This window comes from Dermochelys coriacea, chromosome 10 (assembly GCF_009764565.3).
Source record: "Dermochelys coriacea isolate rDerCor1 chromosome 10, rDerCor1.pri.v4, whole genome shotgun sequence".
NCBI classification, from domain to species: Eukaryota; Metazoa; Chordata; order Testudines; family Dermochelyidae; genus Dermochelys; species Dermochelys coriacea.
In genome coordinates, this window is record NC_050077.1 from 38622476 (window position 1) to 38643671 (window position 21196).

At 44.6% G+C, this 21196-nt stretch overlaps 1 protein-coding gene and 1 long non-coding RNA gene across 4 annotated transcripts in view; one reads left to right on the top strand and one right to left on the bottom strand.

The window, feature by feature from the left end:
* Window positions 1-21196, top strand: part of CRAMP1 (cramped chromatin regulator homolog 1) — a 135300-nt gene that overhangs the window by 48632 nt on the left and 65472 nt on the right. For all 3 annotated transcript variants that reach the window (XM_043494346.1, XM_038419742.2, XM_038419743.2), the window contains 2 exons: window positions 545-593; window positions 20298-20383. In XM_043494346.1, coding sequence (XP_043350281.1) covers window positions 545-593; window positions 20298-20383 — 135 coding nt within the window. The remainder of the gene's footprint in view (window positions 1-544; window positions 594-20297; window positions 20384-21196) is intronic.
* Window positions 7053-11780, bottom strand: LOC122456182. The gene is made up of 3 exons (XR_006274892.1): window positions 11731-11780; window positions 10727-10731; window positions 7053-7305 (listed from the first exon to the last, which is right to left on the bottom strand). It is a non-coding gene; the product is annotated as an uncharacterized LOC122456182 (long non-coding RNA).

Genomic DNA, 21196 nt, shown 5'->3' on the forward strand with positions numbered 1-21196 from the left:
CTCTGCAAGTAGATTCAGGCTTTGCTACCTTTAGAGGATATAAATCAAGTTGTCATAATGTGTGTTTCAAAATGTGCAGTACATTGCATAGGACGTAGGTGTGTGCGGGTGTATGTGTTTTTTTTTTTTTTTTTTTTTCTTGTATTGCATTCAAACTTGTGAAGGTTTCAGGCTTCTCCATAGTGCTGTGCTGCCTTAGCAACAGAGCATGAAGAGCAGGTATTTTTGTTGTCAATACTGCAATGTCAGATCCACATCCAGAACTGATGAACTTTTTTTCTTTTTTAATCTGTGATTGAAATCTAATTAACACAGCTGGGTGTGTATAAACCCTACTTGTCTTGCTTAAACTGAATTGTACTATACTGGGGCATATGAATAGAATATGTTCAGGAAATTTTTTGGTATTTTTATAGTAATCAAAAGCATCTTCCCACTGTAATACAACATCATAAACTATAAAGCAAGCAGACATGATTATCATTTCTGTGTCCTATTATTTAATTCTTAATATAGTGTGTTATATTTTCTTTTTCACTTAAAGGTATGGATGATAAAAATGCAACAAAACTTAATGAGCTCATTCAAATTGGGTAAGTAAGAATTTTTTTCGCAACTAATAAAATCAGATCATAAAGCAGCTTGATTGCTGAGTTGATGACCCAGTGCAGGGAGCATTTATTACTTTGTAAGGGCTGTAATTTGATTTAATATGCTGAAAAACATGAAATAACATTTTCATATTTTCCCCTACCTTTTTCCTCAGAGGCAAACTAATTTTAAATAGTAAATACACCAGGGGTAAAGTTTAAGACATTCCCTGATAGTGTGTGAATGCTTTGTAGAAGATGTCTGCTTTTTTTTGTTTTTTGTTTTTAAAGTTGATTGAATGTACAGAATATGACTTTCAGCACTGATACTACTGTGGTTTTAGGCCTTCACACAGCTCTGCCAATGTACCTTAGGTCCCGATCCTGTTAACACTTATGAATGTACTTGACTGTAAGCATGAGTAGTTTCCTTGACTTCAAGCAGGATTGGGGCCTCACTCTTGAACTGCACTATCCCCTAGATTATATAAGTGGTAGGAAGTTCCCCTGCCCCCTCCAGAAGTATTTCATGCATTCATTTCTAAAAGTAGTGGAAGTAAGTAATTGAATTGTTCTGCTTTTCAATGCTGATAGCTTCTTAGAGTCCTTTCCTTGTACACAGTCATAATGAACCTTACAATGGAGCATTTGACCTCCCCTCTTAATGACTTCCCATCTCCAGGGTGCACTTCTTTTGTAAGACTTGCAATAGGATCACAAATCTTGGAATAGCCTGATAGTTTGCTTCTGTCTGTTAAAATTAGAGCAAAAGTTATGTGCTAAAAATTACCACTTGGGTTTGATCTTGTGTGCCAGCCATGTAATTTTACATATAATCCTTTTTTAAATTTTAAGATTTTTAGTCTGCTTTTGTTTTTTTCTTCCCATCACTGTTTTTGCTTTGATAGCTGTTTTGTGCTCTTGCACTAATGTTCAGTTAAACATTTTTTTAAGCATAACTGTATTAGAGTATATGAACAGTTTCACCAGTTGTAGGCCTGTTTTAGTTACTGCATTTGTGTTAAGGGAGTACTAGTGATATTTGTATTTCAGGCATTTCTAAATGGCTCATCACTCTAACACCTAGACTTTAGGAAATAGGTATATGGTGAATTGGGGATCTCTTGTAAAGTCAGTGTCATCCACTCTGAGCAGCACAACATGATGACAAGAACATGTTCATTTTTAGCAAATTTAGGCCCCAGTCCTGTAGTGTGATGTTTACAGGCTCAGGGGTTTTCCTGTCAGTGTTACTTTGCTGGACTGGGGCCTTAGTTTTCATTAATTTCATCTGTTCTAACCAAATGACGATTGTCTGAGAGAAAGTTAGATATTTATTTTACAAAGATTTTGTCTCGTATCCAAGCATTTCAGAAATGTGGATCCTTGCACTTAAATATATTTATACTCCAGGTCGTATTAAGAGATTGAGTTTTGATAGGTTTTACTTTTCTTATTGGGGAAATCCAGAATTATTCACTCTTGTGCAGATGAAATAGCACAGATTGACTCTGCTCTTGTCAGGCAAAATAGGGACATCCTCTTTCTGCCCAAAAAGTATCCTGTCTTTCCAATGAGCAAACTTCACAAAAGCAGTGTGTAAAATTATATTTCCATTACCCAAATGGCAGTCTGTGTACATTAATCCAGGAAAGATGGGTAGAGACACAGCCCCCCAACTCCACATGCACAGTCAAATACAAGAAGGTTTTAGTCCATATTTCTCCAGCTCACTGTGCTGCAGAAGTTACCCCGCGTGCTGTTAGAAAGCCATAATCACACTCTTAGTCACAGGCGATCTTTCTCTTCCCCCATCCCAAACACAACAGGAAACATATACATGAAAGTAGATTATCTCTGCAGTCCTCATATGAGAGAGGTAAGTATTAGCCTTATTTGACAAGTGGGGAAACTTTGAGATGCAGAGGAACCGTGAGGAGCTACCCAGCAAGTTACTGGCATAGCTGGGACTTGAACTTGGGGTCTTGACCTCTTTCAGTCTACTTAGACCATGCAAAAAGGATTTGTGTCCATTCATTCTTTTACGTAGAGACTGTCCAGTCTGGCCAATGTACATGGCAGAGGGGCATTGCTGGCACATGATGGCATATATCACATTGCTAGATGCGCAGGTGAACGAGCCTCTGATAGTGTGGCTGATGTGATTAGGCCCTATGATGGTATCCCCTGAATAGATATGTGGACAGAGTTGGCAACGGGCTTTGTTGCAAGGATAGGTTCCTGGGTTAGTGGTTCTGTTGTGTGGTGTGTGGTTGCTGGTGAGTATTTGCTTCAGATTGGGGGGCTGTCTGTAAGCAAGGACTGGCCTGTCTCCCAAGATCTGTGAGAGTGATGGGTCGTCCTTCAGGATAGGTTGTAGATCCTTGATGATGCGTTGGAGAGGTTTTGGTTGGGGGCTGAAGGTGATGGCTAGTGGCATTCTGTTATTTTGTTTGTTGGGCCTGTCCTGTAGTAGGTGACTTCTGGGTACTCTTCTGGCTCTGTCAATCTGTTTCTTCACTTCAGCAGGTGGGTATTGTAGTTGTAGGAATGCATGATAGAGATCTTGTAGGTGTTTGTCTCTGTCTGAGGGGTTGGAGCAAATGCGGTTATATCGTAGCGCTTGGCTGTAGACAATGGATCGAGTGGTATGATCTGGATGAAAGCTAGAGGCGTGTAGGTAGGAATATGATCAGAATGGTCCCTTCTGACCTTACTATCTATGAATCTATGAATCTATGAATAGCGGTCAGTAGGTTTCCGATATAGGGTGGTGTTTGTGACCATCGCTTATCAGCACCGTAGTGTCCAGGAAGTGGATCTCTTGTGTGGACTGGTCCAGGCTGAGGTTGATGGTGGGATGGAAATTGTTGAAATCATGGTGGAATTCCTCAAGAGCTTCTTTTCCATGGGTCCAGATGATGAAGATGTCATCAATGTAGCGCAAGTAGAGTAGGGGCATTAGGGGACGAGAGCTGAGGAAGCGTTGTTCTAAGTCAGCCATAAAAATGTTGGCATACTGTGGGGCCATGCGGGTACCCATCGCAGTGCCGCTGATTTGAAGGTATACAGTGTCACCAAATGTGAAATAGTTATGGGTGAGGACAAAGTCACTAAGTTCTGCCACCAGGTTAGCCGTGACAGTATCAGGGATACTGTTCCTGATGGCTCGTAGTCCATCTTTGTGTGGAATGTTGGTGTAGAGGGCTTCTACATCCATAGTGGCTCGGATGGTGTTTTTAGGAAGATCACCAATGGACTGTAGTTTCCTCAGGAAGTCAATGGTGTCTCGAAGATAGCTGGGAGTGCTGGTAACGAAGGGCCTGAGGAGGGAGTCTACATAGCCAGACAATCCTGCTGTCAGGGTGCCAATGCCTGAGATGATGGGACGTCCAGGATTTCCAGGTTTATGGATCTTGGGTAGCAGATAGAATACCCCAGGTCGGGGTTCTAGGGGTGTGTCTGTGCGGATTTGTTGTGCTTTTTCAGGGAGTTTCTTGAGCAAATGCTGTAGTTTCTTTTGGTAACTCTCAGTGGGATCAGAGGGTAATGGCTTGTAGAAAGTGGTGTTGGAGAGCTGCCTAGTAGCCTTTTGTTCATACTCCGACCTATTCATGATGATGACAGCACCTCCTTTGTCAGCCTTTTTGATTATGATGTCAGAGTTGTTTCTGAGGCTGTGGATGGCACTGTGTTCTGCATGGCTGAGGTTATGGGGTAAGCGATGCTGCTTTTCCACAATTTCAGCTCGTGCACGTCGGCGGAAGCACTCTATGTAGAAATCCAGGCTGCTGTTTCGACCTTCAGGAGGAGTCTACCTAGAATCCTTCTTTTTGTAGTGTTGGCAGGAAGGTCTCTGTGGGTTAATATGTTGGTCAGAGGTGTGTTGGAAATATTCCTTGAGTCTGAGATGTCGAAAATAGGATTCTAGGTCACCACAGAACCGTATCATGTTCGTGGAGGTGGAGGGGCAAAAGGAGAGGCCCCGAGATAAGACAGATTCTTCTGCTGGGCTAAGAGTATAGTTGGATAGATTAACAATATTGCTGGGTGGGTTACGGGAACCATTGTTGTGGCCCCTTGTGGCATATAGTAGTTTAGATAGCTTAGTGTCCTTTTTCTTTTGTAGAGAAGCAAAGTGTGTTTTGTAAATGGCTTGTCTAGTTTTTGTAAAGTCCAGCCACGAGGAAGTTTGTGTGGAAGGTTGGTTCTTTATGAGAGTATCCAGTTTTGAGAGCTCATTCTTAATCTTTCCCTGTTTGCTGTAGAGGATGTTGATCAGGTAGTTCCACAGTTTCTTTGAGAGTGTGTGGCACAAGCTGTCAGCATAGTCTGTGTGGTATGTAGATTGTAATGGATTTTTTACCTTCAGTCCTTTCGGTATGATGTCCATCTGTTTGCATTTGGAGAGGAAGATGATGTCTGTCTGTATCTGTGCGAGTTTTTTCATGAAGTTGACAGATTTCCACTCTATACGGCTAAATTCAGTGCCTTGCATAATGACAGGTTTCAGAGTAGCAGTCGTGTTAGTCTGTATTTGCAAAAAAAAAAAAGCAGTACTTGTGGCACCTTAGAGACTAACAAATTTATTAGAGCATAAGCTTTCGTGAGCTACAGCTCACTTCATCGGATGCATTTGGTGGAAAAAACAGAGGGGAGATTTATATACACACACACACACACACAGAGAACATGAAACAATGGGTTTATCATACACACTGTAAGGAGAGTGATCACTTAAGATAAGCCAACACTAGCAGCGGGAGGGGAAAGGAGCAAAACCTTTCATGGTGACAAGCAAGGTAGGCTAATTCCAGCAGTTAACAAGAATATCAGAGGAACAGTGGGGGTGGGGTGGGTGGGAGAAATACCATGGGGAAATAGTTTTACTTTGTGTAATGACTCATCCATTCCCAGTCTCTATTCAAGCCTAAGTTAATTGTATCCAGTTTGCAAATTAATTCCAATTCAGCAGTCTCTCGTTGGAGTCTGTTTTTGAAGCTTTTTTGTTGAAGTATAGCCACTCTTAGGTCTGTGATCGAGTGACCAGAGAGATTGAAGTGTTCTCCAACTGGTTTTTGAATGTTATAATTCTTGACGTCTGATTTGTGTCCATTCATTCTTTTACGTAGAGACTGTCCAGTTTGGCCAATGTACATGGCAGAGGGGCATTGCTGGCACATGATGGCATATACCATCTTAGACATATAGACATATGGCATATTAGACCATGCAGCATCTCTGACTTTCTACAAGATCCTCACTCATTATTTATCAAAACGTATCTAGTCTTTAGTTGGTCAGAACCTTCGCAGCTGAACTGAAAACCAAGGCTGCAGATAGCAAGTATTGATCGGGGAAGGGGTTGGACTGGGGGCAGGGGAGGGGTGGGAAGAGGGGGGGCAGGGGCGGGGCCTCATGGAAGGGGTAGAGTGGGGGCGGGACCAGGGCAGCATGGGGATGGGGGGTCAGTGATGCGGCCCTTGGGCCAATGTACTAGTCCTCATGTAGCCCTCATGGTCGTTTGAGTTTGAGACCCCGACCTAGCCCCATTCTCTTTGGAACCCTCCTTCGGGTAGTTGAAGGCTGCTATCAAATCCCCACCATCATTCTTTTCTTCTGCAGATTAAATAAGCCCAGTTCCCTCAGCCTCTCCTCATAAGTCATGTGCCCCATCCCCCTAATCATTTTTGTTGACCTCTGCTGGACTTGCTCCAATTTGCCCACATCCTTTCTGTAGTGGGGGCCCCAAAACTGGACGCAGTACTCCAGATGTGGCCTCCCCAGTGCTGAATAGAAGGGAATAACAATTTCCCTCTTTCTGTTGGCAGTGCTCTTACTAATGCAGCCCAATATGCTGTTAGCCTTCTTGGCGACAAGGGCACACTGTTGACTCGTATCCAGCTTCTCATCTGTAATCCCCAGGTCCTTTTCTGTAGAACTGCTGCTTAGCCAGTCGGTCCCCAGCCTGTAGCAGTGCGTGGGATTCTTTCTTCCTAAGTGCAAGAGACTGCACTTGTCCTTGTTGAACCTCATCAGATTTCTTTTGGCCCAATCCTCCAATTGTCTAGGTCACTCTGTATCCTATCCCTACCCTCCAGTATATCTACTTTTCTCCCCAGCTTAGTGTCATCTGCAAACTTGCTAAGGGTGCAATCCATCCCATCTTCCAGATCATTAATGAAAATGTTGAACAGAACTGGCCCCAGGACCGACCTCTGGGGCACTCCGCTTGATACCAGCTACCAACTAGACATCGAGTTGTTGATCACTACCTGTTGAGCCCAACGATCTAGCCAGCTTTCTGTCCATTCATCCAATCCATATTTCTTTAACTTGTTGTCAAGAATACTGTGGGAGACCGTATCAAAAGCGTTGCTAAAATCAAGGTATATCACGTCCACCTCTTTCCCCTCATCCAGAGAGCCAGTTATCTCATCATAGAAAGCAATCAGGTTGGTCAGGGATGACTTGCCCTTGGTAAATCCATGTTGACTGTTCCTGATCACCTTCCTCTACTCTGAGTGCTTCAAAATGGATTCCTTGAGGACCTGCTTCATGATTTTTCCAGGGAATGAGGAGAGGCTAACCGGTCTGTAGTCCCCTGGATTCCCCTTCTTCCCTTTTTTAAAGATGGGCACTATGTTTGCCTTTTTCCAATCATCCATGATGTCCCCCGATTGCCACGAATGTTCAAAGATAATGGCCAATGGCTCTAGAATCATAGAATATCAGGGTTGGAAGGGACCTCAGGAGGTCATCTAGTCCAACCCCCTGCTCAAAGCAGGACCAATCCTCCACTAAACCATCCCAGCCAGGGCTTTGTCAAGCCTGACCTTAAAAACCTCCTAGGGAGGTGGTGGAATCTCCTTCCTTAAGTAACGCATTCCAGTGCTTCACCACCCTCCTAGTGAAAAAGTTTTTCCTAATATCCAACCTAAACCTCCCCCACTGCAACTTGAGACCATTACTCCTTGTCCTGTCATCTGCTACCACTGAGAACAGTCTAGATCCATCCTCTTTGGAACCCCCTTTCAGGTAATTGAAAACAGCTATCAAATCCTCCCTCATTCTTCTCTTCTGCAGAATAAATAAACCCAGTCCCCCTCAGCTTCTCCCCCTAAGTCATGTGCTTCAGCCCCCTAATAATTTTTGTTGCCCTCCACTGGACTCTTTCCAATTTTTCCACATCCTTCTTGTAGTGTGGGGCCCAAAACTGGATACAGTACTCCAGATGAGGCCTCACCAATGTCGAATACAGGGGAATGATCACGTCCCTCAATCTGCTGGCAATGCCCCTACTTATACAGACCAAAATGCCATTGGCCTTCTTGGCAACAACAGCACATTGTTGACTCGTATCTAGCTTCTTATCCACTGTAACTCCTAGATCCTTTTCTGCAGAACTGCTGCCTAGCCATTCGGTCCCTAGTCTGTAGCGGTGCACGGGATTCTTCCTTCCTAAGTGCAGGACTCTGCACTTGTCCTTGTTGAACCTCATCAGATTTCTTTTGGCCCAATCCTCTAACTTGTCTAGGTCCCTCTCTATCCTATCTCTACCCTCCAGCGTATCTACCTCTCCTTCCAGTTTAGTGTCATCTGCCAACTTGCTGAGGGTGCAATCCACTCAATCCTCCAGATCTTTAATGAAGATAATGAACAAAACCGGCCCCAGGACTGACCCTTGGGGCACTCCGCTTGATACTGGCTGCCAACTAGACGTGGAGCCGTTGATCACTACCCGTTGAGCCCGATGATCTAGCCAGCTTTCGATCCACTTTTGTTGTCCATTCATCCAGTCCATACTACTTGAACTTGCTGGCAAGAATACTGTGGGAGACTGTATCAAAAGCTTTGCTAAGGTCAATGAATAACATGGCCACTGCTTTCCCCTCATCCACAGAGCCAGATATCTTGTCATAGAAGGCAATTAGATTAGGCAGGCATGACTTGCCCTTGGTGAATCCATGCCGACTGTTCCTGGTCACTTTCCTCTCCTCTAAGTGCTTCAGAATTGGGACCTGCTCCATGATTTTTCCAGGGACTGAGGTGAGGCTGACAGGTCTGTAGTTCCCCGGATCCTCCTCCTTCCCTTTTTTAAAGATGGGCACTACATTAGCTTTTTTCCAGTTGTCCGGGACCTCCCCCGATCGCCATGAGTTTTCAAAGATAATGGCCAATGGCTCTGCAATCACATCCATCAACTCCTTTAACACCCTCAGACGCAGTGCATCCAGCCCCATGGACTTGTGGTCGTCCAGCTTTTCTAAATAGTCCTGAACCACTTCTTTCTCCACAGAGAGCTGGTCACTCCTCCTCATGCTGTGCTGCCCAGTGCAGCAGTCTGGGAGCTGACCTTGTTCTTGAAGACAGAGGCAAAAAAAGCATTGAGTACATTAGCTTTTTCCACATCCTCTGTCACTAGGTTGCCTCACTCATTCAGTAAGGGGCCCACATTTTCCTTGACCACCTTCTTGTTGCTAACATACCTGAAGAAACCCTTGTTACTCTTAACAACCCTTGCTAGCTGCAACTCCAAGTGTGATTTGGTCTTTCTGATTTCACTCCTGCATGCCTGAGCAATATTTTTATACTCCTCCCTGGTCCTTTGTCCAATCTTCCACTTCTTGTAAGCTTCTTTTTTGTGTTTAAGCTCAGCAAGGATTTCACTGTTAAGACAAGCTGGTCGCCTGCCATATTTACTATTCTTTCTACACATCGGGATGGTTTGTCCCTGTAACCTCAATAATGATTCTTTAAAGTTCAGCCAGCTCTCCTGGACTCCTCATGTTCTTCCAAGGGATCCTGCCCATCAGTTCCCTGAAGGAGTCAGTCTGCTTTTCTGAAGTCCAGGGTCCGTATTCTGCTGCTCTCTTTTCTTCCTTGTGTCAGGATCCTGAACTTGACTATCTCATGGTCACTGTCTCCTAGGTTCCCATCCACTTTTGCTTCCCCTACTAATTCTTCTCTGTTTGTGAGCAGCAGGTCAAGAAGAGCTCTGCCCTAGTTGGTTCCTCCAGCACTTGCACCAGGAAATTGTCCTCTACACTTTCTAAAAACTTCCTGGATTGTCTGTGCACCGCTGTATTGCTCTCCCAGCAGATATCAGGGTGATTGAAGTCTCCCATGAGAACCAGGTCCTGCGATCTAGTAACTTCCGTTAGTTGCCGGAAGAAAGCCTTGTCCACTTCATCTCCCTGGTCTGGTGGTCTATAGCAGACTCCCACCATGACATCACCCTTGTTGCTCACGCTTCTAAACTTAATCCAGAGACTCTCAGGTTTTTCTGCAGTTTCATACCGGAGCTCTGAGCAGTCATACTGCTCCCTTACATACAATGCCACTCCCCCACCTTCTCTGTCCTGCCTGTCCTTCCTGAATAGTTTATATCCATTCATGACAATAATCCAGTCATGTGAGTTATCCCACCAAGTCTCTGTTATTCCAGTCACATCATAATTCCTCGACTGTGCCAGGACTTCTAGTTCTCCCTGCTTGTTTCCCAGGCTTCTTGCATTTTTGTTTAGGCACTTGAGATAACTTGCTGATCGTTCCTCTTTCTCAGTATGAGTCAGGAGCCCTCACCTCTTGCGCTCTCCTCCTGCTTCCTCCCAGTATCCCACTTCCTCACTTACCTCAGGGCTTTGGTCTCCTTCCCCCGGTGAACTTAGTTTAAAGCCCTCCTCACTAGGTTAGCCAGCCTGCTTGCGAAGATGCTTTTCCCTCTCTTTGTTAGGTGGTCCCCCTCTCTGGCTAGAACTCCTCCTCCTTGTTGGAACACCATCGCATGGTCAAAGAATCCAAAGCCTTCTCTCCGACACCACTTGCGTAGCCATTCGACAGTCTTTACCCAGGCCTTTTCGTTCTATGGGGAGGATGGACGAAAACACCACTTGCGCCTCGGACTCCTTTATCCTTCTTCCCAGAGCCACGTAGATACTCACCAACACAGCCTCCCTAATGCAGCCCTTGGTGTACCTCCTCTCAGATAGATCCCAGGCAAACTCCCTCTGTTAGCCTCTCTGCTGTTCGCCGCTCAGCTGGTTCGCAGCTGACTGGCTTTTTATAACAGTCAGGCCCACTCAAGGCTCACCTGGAACAAAGCACTCCCAATTCACACTTTTCAAACAAACAACCAGCACTCCTCCTTCTTGGAACTCCATCCCATGGTCAAAGAGTCCAAAGCCTTCTCTCCGACACCACCTGCGTATCCATTCGTTGACTTCCACGATTGGACAGTCTCTACCCGGGCCTTTTCCTTCCATGGGGAGGATGGATGAGAACACCACTTGCGCTTCAAACTCCTTTATCCTTCTTCCCAGAGCCACGTCGTCTTGCAATGATCCGCTCAAGGTCATTCTTGGCAGTATCATTGGTGCCCACGTGGAGAAGCTGGAAGGGGTAGCGATCTGAGGGCTTGATGAGTCTCGGCAGTCTCTCCATCACATTGTGAATCCTAGCTCCTGGCAAGCAGCATACTTCTCGGTTTTCCCGGTCAGGGCGGCAGATAGATGACTCAGTCCCCCTGAGGAGAGAGTCCCCGATCACCACTACCCACCTCCTTCTCTTGGGAGTGGTGGTCTTGGAATCCCTATCCCTAGGACAGTTCATCTCATGCCTTCTAATTGACGGAGTCTCCTTCTGTTCTTTTCCCTCAGATGTATCATTTAGTCCACTCTCTGCAGTAGGACCTGTGGCGAGAACATGAAAACAGTTGCTTACCTGTATCTGCATTGCTGGTACATGGACGCTCCCTTTTCTTCTTCTGGAGGTCACATGCTGCCAGATTTCTTCACCATCCTCCTGTCCCCGCTGCGCAGCCTGCTCTGAATCTTCAGAATGTTGTGCCCGTAGAACCATATCCTGATGTCTGTCCAGAAAATCTTCAGTTTCTCTTATGCAACGCAGGGTCAGTACTTGTTTCTCCAGACCTTGAACCTTCTCTTCCAATATGGAGACCAACTTTCACTTTGTACAGACAAAGTCGCTTCTATCCTGTGGAAGAAAGACAAACATGGCACATCCTGTGCAGGTCACAACAGCTAAACGCTCACCATCCATATTACCTTCCTTCTACAAGCTTCCTCAGGAGTTGTAGTAATTACTTGGAGAAGCCTGCAAGATGTAAGCCTCACATCACATCACATCAGCCAACTCCCTGATCACCCTCGGATGCATTGCATCCGGCCCTATGGACTTGTGTATGTTCAGGTTTTCTAAATAGTCCTTAACCTGTTCTTTCACCACTGAGCGCTGCTCACCTCCTCCCCATACTGTGCTGTCCAGTGCAGTAGTCTGGGAGCTGACCTTGTCTATGAAGACAGAGGCAAAAAAAGCATTGAGTACTTCAGCTTTTTCCACATCATCTTCCACTACGTTGCCTCACCTTTCCAGTAAGGATCCCCGTTTTCCCTGACCACCACCTTGTTGCTAACATACCTGTAGAAATCCTTCTTGTTACCCCTCACATCCCTTGCTAGCTGCAACTCCAATTGTGCTTTGGCCTTCCTGATTACACCCCTGCATGCTCGAGCAATATTTTTTATACTCCGTAGTCATCTGTCCAAGTTTCCACTGCTTGTAAGCTTCTTTTTTGTGTTTAAGCTCACTGAAGATTTCACTGTTAAGCCAAGCTGATAGCCTGCCATATTTGCTGTTCTTTCTGCACATTGGGATGGTTTGTTCCTGCGTCCTCAACAAGGCTTCTTTAGAATACAGCCAGCTCTCCTGGACTCCTTTCCCTCTCATATCCCTCTCAGGATCCTCCCAGGGGATCCTGCCCATCAGTTCCCTGCGGGAATCAGTCTGGTTTTTCAGAAGTTTTTCTGCTGCTCTCCTTCCTTCCTTTTGTCAGGATCCTGACCTCGACCATCTTGTGGTCACTGCTGCCCAGGTTGCTACTCACTTCTACTTCCCCTACCAATACTTCCCTGTTTGTGAGCAGCAGGTTAAGAGGAGCACAGCCCATAGTTGATTCCTCCAGCACTTTCACCAGGAAGTTGTGCCCAACACTCCAAAAACTTCCTGGATTGCCTGTGCACTGCTGTATTTCTCTCCCAGCAGATGTCAGGGTGATTTGAAGTCCCCAATGAGAACCAGGACCTGTGATCTAGAAACTGAGAAAGCCTCGTCTACCTCATTCTTCTGGTCTGGTGGTCTGTAGGAGATGCCCACCACAACATCACCTTTGTTGCTCACGCTTCTAAACTTACCCCAAAGACACTCAACAGTCTTTTCTCCAGTTTTATACTGGAGCTCTGAGCAATCATACGGCTCTCTTACATACAGTACAACTCCTCCACCTTTTCTCCCCCGCGCCTGTCCTTCCTGAACAGTTTATACCCATCCATGACAGTGGTCCAGTCATGTGAGTTACCACCAAGTCTCTATTATTCCAATCACATGATATCATATTACAGTTGTTAAAAGTGACACTGGCGGATTTAGGCCCAAATTTTATGTTTTGTTTAGTAAACAAAGGTTTTTCAAAGCCTAGGCTCAAGAGAAATGTTCCTTTGGATTTTTTTAAATTCACTAAAGATATATGTGGGGGATTTAAACCTACTCTGTTTGTGTTTGTAAATCCAGTGTGAGTCGTGTGTTAGTTTATAAGGACTAGAAGGGGAAACCAAGTAATCTGTTAGAGGAAGGATGAACCAGTGGGCGGGACCACTAGCTTAGCATGTTGGGAGGTTTATGTTCAAGTACCTGCTCTGTCACAGACATCCTGGGTGAACTTGAGTAAATCACTTAATCTCTGTGTGCCTCAAGTGCCTGCATAAGGCAGTGTGCTAATGTTAAATGTATTAGAGATTATGTGGTGCTTGGATACTGTAGTAATAGGGGCTGTAAGTGGGTAGATGTATGTGTCTAGACTGAGAGAAATTCAAAACAAAAATGGCATCAATGGTAATGTGTACAGCATCTCTGACAAATCAGAGCATTCAAATAATAATAATAGTAATAATAATAATAATGTTAAAAGCACAAGTAAGAAATTTTAAATTTTGTGTCCATTTGATGAATGATTGCATTCTCAGTTAAACTCGGAGGGTTGCTTTGTTTGGTGTAAGAATGATATTGCAAGGTTCTGTGCTTGAGTTCCCTTTGATTTTGCTGGGAGTTGGGTGCTTGGGCATACTGTATGATTAGAATTGATATATTTGACATTCATGTTTGATAACTCTCAATTAATCTCTCAATATCTAAATCAAATTGGAATCTATACTGCAGAAAGGCCGCAAGCATCACAAGCTCTATTTCAGCAGATAGTTCACATCCACAGCATTTCCTAATACTAAAGATTCTTAATCATATTTTGTGTAATATCAGTTTTTAAATATTCAGCACTTTGTTAGGTTTGGAAACATCCGTGGTTAAAAGAAACCAAGAGCTAAGCAGGAAGAGCTTATTTTTAAGATAACTACTTTAGTTGCAGGCTGTTTCTGTTTTGATACTCATTAATCTGTCATGTTCTTTTAAATTAATTAAGCTACTCCTCCCGCTATCCCTGCTGTGCCATATGTTTGCATTAGGAAGTTGCCTCCTTCAGTCATATTTAATTTTACATTAGTTTAAAGTTGCAATAACTGATTATTGGACTCCTTCCTAGATCATTTAAAAACATCATACTCCCTTTTCAGTAAGGGAAGAGAAATCATTTCACCACCTCAGAACATGTAAACTTGGAGGAGAGCTCTTTTCTTTCATTTTAAAGGAGGGTAAAGAGTAGAAATTTTGAGTGCTAATGTCATGAAATAGTATCCAGGGGCAGACATGGTGAGTGGTGAATATATTGATGTAGTATTCTTCATCTCCCTCTCATCCTTTTAGATTAGCTACCTGGGGTAAATAAATAGTTTTAGTGTATAATAGTTTGGTGGAGCACAACTTGATTGCTTGCTTTCAAACTGTGGTAGCCCATGAAATACATAGGATAGCATGATGTGGTCATCCAGCAGTAGAGCTGTCAGTAGTTTTGCCTTTATCTTATTTTCTCGATTCTTGGTTTATTTTCTTTTCCTTTATTTGCCCTTTCTCTGCTGTCTCTGCACTTCTTACGTTCAATGTGTTGCAGAGAGAATCATGCCTAGAATCATATGATATACTGGTCATCTGTCCTTATTTTTGTAGCCAGATACATGTGTACAGTGCCAGAGTGATGTTTCAGTAGCGGTTGCTGCTGGTGAGTTACTGCTGCCCAAAGTTTTAGAGTAGCAGCCGTGTTAGTCTGTATTCGCAAAAAGAAAAGCAGTACTTGTGGCACCTTAGAGACTAACAAATTTATTAGAGCATAAGCTTTCGTGAGCTACAGCTCACTTCATCGGATGCATTTGGTGGAAAAAACAGAGGGGAGATTTATATACACACACACAGAGAACATGAAACAATGGGTTTATCATACACACTGTAAGGAGAGTGATCACTTAAGATAAGCCATCACCAGCAGCAGGGGGGGGGGAAAGGAGGAAAACCTTTCATGGTGACAAGCAAGGTAGGCTAATTCCAGCAGTTAACAAGAATATCAGAGGAACAGTGGGGGGTGGGGTGGGAGGGAGAAATACCATGGGGAAATAGTTTTACTTTGTGTAATGACTCATCCATTCCCAGTCTCTATTCAAGCCTAAATTAATTGTATCCAGTTTGCAAATTAATTCCAATTCAGCAGTCTCTCGTTGGAGTCGGGCCTCTCCTTTTGCCCCTCCACCCCCACGAACATGATACAGTTCTGTGGTGACCTAGAATCCTATTTTCGACGTCTCAGACTCAAGGAATATTTCCAACACACCTCTGACCAACATATTAACCCACAGAGACCTTCCTGCCAACACTACAAAAAGAAGGATTCTGGGTGGACTCCTCCTGAAGGTCGAAACAGCAGCCTGGATTTCTACATAGACTGCTTCCGCCGACGTGCACGAGCTGAAATTGTGGAAAAGCAGCATCGCTTACCCCATAACCTCAGCCATGCAGAACACAGTGCCATCCACAGCCTCAGAAACAACTTTGACATCATAATCAAAAAGGCTGACAAAGGAGGTGCTGTCATCATCATGAATAGGTCGGAGTATGAACAAGATGCTACTAGGCAGCTCTCCAACACCACTTTCTACAAGCCATTACCCTCTGATCCCACTGAGAGTTACCAAAAGAAACTACAGCATTTGCTCAAGAAACTCCCTGAAAAAGCACAAGAACAAATCCGCACAGACACACCCCTGGAGCCCCGACCTGGGGTATTCTATCTGCTACCCAAGATCCATAAACCTGGAAATCCTGGACGCCCCATCATCTCAGGCATTGGCACCCTGACAGCAGGATTGTCTGGCTATGTAGACTCCCTCCTCAGGCCCTTCGTTACCAGCACTCCCAGCTATCTTCGAGACACCACCGATTTCCTGAGGAAACTACAGTCCATTGGTGATCTTCCTAAAAACACCATCCTAGCCACTATGGATGTAGAAGCCCTCTACACCAACATTCCACACAAAGATGGACTACGAGCCATCAGGAACAGTATCCCTGATACTGTCACGGCTAACCTGGTGGCTGAACTTTGTGACTTTGTCCTGACCCATAACTATTTCACATTTGGTGACAATGTATACCTTCAAATCAGCGGCACTGCGATGGGTACCCGCATGGCCCCACAGTATGCCAACATTTTTATGGCTGACTTAGAACAACGCTTCCTCAGCTCTCGTCCCCTAATGCCCCTACTCTACTTGCGCTACATTGATGACATCTTCATCATCTGGACCCATGGAAAAGAAGCTCTTGAGGAATTCCACCATGATTTCAACAATTTCCATCCCACCATCAACCTCAGCCTGGACCAGTCCACACAAGAGATCCACTTCCTGGACACTACGGTGCTAATAAGCGATGGTCACATAACCACCACCCTATATCGGAAACCTACTGACCCCTATTCCTACCTACATGCCTCTAGCTTTCATCCAGATCATACCACTCGATCCATTGTCTACAGCCAAGCGCTACGATATAACCGCATTTGCTCTAACCCCTCAGACAGAGACACACACCTACAAGATCTCTATCAAGCATTCTTACAACTACAATACCCACCTGCTGAAGTGAAGAAACAGATTGACAGAGCCAGAAGAGTACCCAGAAATCACCTACTACAGGACAGGCCCAACAAAGAAAACAACAGAACGCCACTAGCCATCACCTTCAGCCCCCAACTAAAACCTCTCCAATGCATCATCAAGGATCTACAACCTATCCTGAAGGACGAGCCATCGCTCTCTCAGATCTTGGGAGACAGACCAGTCCTTGCTTACAGACAGCCCCCCAATCTGAAGCAAATACTCACCAGCAACCACACACCACACAACAGAACCACTAACCCAGGAACCTATCCTTGCAACAAAGCCCGTTGCCAACTCTGTCCACATATCTATTCAGGGGATACCATCATAGGGCCTAATCACATCAGCCACACTATCAGAGGCTCGTTCACCTGCGCATCTAGCAATGTGATATATGCCATCATGTGCCAGCAATGCCCCTCTGCCATGTACATTGGCCAAACTGGACAGTCTCTACGTAAAAGAATGAATGGACATAAATCAGACGTCAAGAATTATAACATTCAAAAACCAGTTGGAGAACACTTCAATCTCTCTGGTCACTCGATCACAGATCTTAGAGTGGCTATACTTCAACAAAAAAGCTTCAAAACCAGACTCCAACGAGAGACTGCTGAATTGGAATTAATTTGCAAGCTGGATACAATTAACTTAGGCTTGAATAGAGACTGGGAATGGATGAGTCATTACACAAAGTAAAACTATTTCCCCATGGTATTTCTCCCTCCCACCCCACCCCCCACTGTTCCTCTGATATTCTTGTTAACTGCTGGAATTAGCCTACCTTGCTTGTCACCATGAAAGGTTTTCCTCCTTTCCCCCCCCTGCTGCTGGTGATGGCTTATCTTAAGTGATCACTCTCCTTACAGTGTGTATGATAAACCCATTGTTTCATGTTCTCTGTGTGTGTGTATATAAATCTCTCCTCTGTTTTTTCCACCAAATGCATCCGATGAAGTGAGCTGTAGCTCACGAAAGCTTATGCTCTAATAAATTTGTTAGTCTCTAAGGTGCCACCAGTACTCCTTTTCTTCTTGCTGCCCAAAGTGTGTGTGAGCAGGTGGCAGACAGCTGAGCAGGAAGCATGGCAGGTAGCCTATTATACGTGGCAGGTGCAATGTGCATAAATGTTTTGTGGGCAATGCTGTCAGAATTCATAATGCAACAAAAAATACAAACAATAACCCTAATCTTTTTTCTTTTGCTTTGATCAGTTACGTTATATAAGAGATGCAATAAATTGGCAAAAAGTGGTAAAATATTTCTTCATTTTTCATTTCCTGTCTCCCTATACATTTAAAATCTGTTGTGGGGGTTTAGAAAATCTGATTTTTATTGACAAAGTGTAACCTTATCTTAGAATTTCTTAGTGTTTGAGTTTTTTGATAAAACTATAGTGATCTGTTAGTGGTTGTTGCATTTTTATAACCCTAGCTCCAGTTATTACCTTGAAATTATTAAGCTATTTGTGTAGAATCAATAATGTACCCTTATCTGGACATGGGTCAGGCACTTAAACTGAGCTGATGGCTTGTGTGACACAGTTGTATAGCACCAGTGAATTTATATGTGATACTACATTGAAGACACTTGTCTGAGAAATTTTGGTTTAATTAAGATCTAGTTACAGGAGCTGATCCTCAGCTGTTCTAAATTGTCATGGAAGTTGATGGTGCTATGATAATTTGCACCTCCTATGGGGCTTCTCCGCATTTTTTCAGATTTGTACCTAAAAGGCCTGATCCATAACTAAGGCTAAGATTTTTGCCTGAGATATTTTTAGTAAAAGTCACAGTCGGGTCATGGGTGATAAACAAAAATTCATGGAAGCCTGTGACCTGACCCTGACTGAACAAATAACTGTGAGACAAAGTGGGGAGGGAGGAGGGTTCAGCACCTACTGCTGCTGGGGCTCTGGGGGACTGCCCATGGTGGCTGAGAGTGCTGGGGTCCCCCTGCCACTTGTGGCTACTCAGAGCTGTGGGCCCACAGCTGGGAGTTCTAGGGTCCATCCATGGTGGCTGGCCAGCTGTGGGGGCCCCCTGCCTCACTGGGGCTGAAGCGGAAAATATCAGGGAGGTGTCTGGAAGTCGCATTAAATTCAATGGAAGACTTTCCACGGTCTTTAGTGGGCTTTGGATCAGGTCATAAGTTAGGGTGTGATGACACCGATGGTTTCCACTCTTACTACGGTGGAAAACTGAGTGTTTCCACTGAGCAAAAAAAAATGATTACAGGGGTGTTGATTGTGTGAATCCATTGTGGTCCCACTTGTCCACATAATGATTTGACATGTCCACGTAGCAGCAATGTGTCAGCTAAAACCATTTTGGTGCATCCAGGCATAACGCATCTTACAACTATGATGTGTGTTCTTCACCTTATCCTATCCAGCATGGACTTCATAAAAAACTTCTCCCATAATGCCCAGAACGGCTGGTGGGAATGGGGCTTTTTGATGATTATCAAACATGAGGCACTACATTGTGGGAGGGAGCTGCAGCAGTGTACTGTATGTCTAATGCTTGAACCTTCACGTCCTCATTGAGGAGGCTGTACTGGTTCAACAGAACCTGATCCAGACCTTGCTTTGCAACCAATACTTATAAAACATCTGGGACAGTGGTTGTGTAGATTGAGAGTTCCAAGCAGTGGTTTGTTGTGATATCTTTTTGCCTAACACAGACAGAACTTTGTGGTATTCCTGTTGTTGGAGGCATTGTGAATCTCTGGTAAATTATTGCTTTAGAACGTTACCAAGTATCAGAATTGAAGGACATTTGTAAGAGTTACAGTAAAAGTAGACAACCTTCCATTTAAGGTTAGGGTCATTGTTTGTATTTTTTTTGTTGCGTTACGAATTCTGACAGTGTTGCCCACAAAACATTCATGCACGTTGCATCTGCCATGTATAATGGGCTAGTACAAAAGAGCTGTCCTGGCTTCTGACAGCTCAGTGCAAATAAAAATCTACTCTGACAGCTCTGAGAGTTTCTGAATCTACTGAAGCCCACAGTTTAATGGTTCACACATCTGGGCCTACTTCATTATTTGACCTGTTGCATCTCCCCTGGCCTTGCTTAGTTTCCACAGCACCTCCCCCCCTCCCCACTGGGTTGGTGATGGCCTTTATATTTGAGAGCATGCAAAGAATCCTCTCAAAGACTCTTCGGAATCTTCAGGCAGGCCCTGTGCGCAGTGGTGCAATTGTGGCGGTGGAAGTAAGACAAAACTTGTTTGGCCACCCCAAAATGAAAAGGCTGGCTCTGAGGATCATTTCCTCTTGCCAAGGTGACAAAGAATTCAAGCCTGTTTTTCATATAGGGTCCCTCATTTAATGGGCAGCCTCTTGTATAGTGCTTCCTGTGAGTCTAGCAGTGCAGAGGTACAAGAGTCACTTCTGTTTCATTTTCAGGCACCTAAGAGATGGCAAAGGCCTCAACATGCCCTGTAAATCTGGATTCCTGCCCAGCAAACTCTTGCATTCCTGCCCAGTCGTGTAGGATTCTTTGTATCCAACTTTTTCACTGAACTGTATATATGTTGCTTTGTGCATAGTGCCTATAAATATTTCTCTTTCAAATATACTTAGGGCCACGACTGTTCGCTACAAAGGGAGAAACCTTCGGATTAAAGCTCCAATGTGCAGGGCACTGAAGAAACTTTGTGACCCAGATGGTACGTAAGAGAAGCTGAAATGGGAAAGAGTAACAGATGATCAGGAGAGTGTGAGTGGCAGTGGAGCTTTTTTGGTGTATGCCTCTCTGGCAAGGGAATTCATGCTATCTCAGGTTCTTTTGGGGCACTGGATGTTCCTGTTCTCTCGTTGCCCCATTCATTTGCATCACCAGTAATACAGCTTTGAGAAAAATCCACTTCTATAGATCTTGAGATCTGACACTGGCTGCTAAAGTACCAAGCAAATAGAGAAATTGGAAAGGAAGTTGCTACATTGAAGAAAATCCTCTTTGCTTTGCATCTCAGGCTTAGAGCCCTGCAACCCAGCTTGAACCTGACAGGACCAGACTACATGTCGGGTATTGGTCGGGTCAGAAAGCAACCTGACCCACTCAGGGTCAGGTTGACTCTCCCCCTCCTACCCATGGGGTCAGTGCAGTGGCTTGCATGTCCCGCTCTTGCCAGCTGCCATCACCTCGCTGTACTAGGTGTGCTGCAGAGTGTGTGCGCCAAGGAGTTGCAGTGCCTCTCACTTCTGCAGTGTGTGTGCACAGCCCAGCAGGGTCAGTGACTGATAGGAGTAGGGCATGCAGTCACTGCATGCAGCTGCCAACCTGCCGACCCCACAGGCAGGTGTCAGCGCTGCTGACACCTGCCTGTGGGGAAGAATCAGTTAATTACTCTATTATGGTTGGATCAGGTGGTCTTGGGTCAAGTTCAAAACTGGTTCAGGCTTAAAAATTAGGCACAAGCAGACCTTTACTCAGGCTGTTCTGTACTTGTGGATGGCTAGCTTCATCCTAGTGCCAGCAA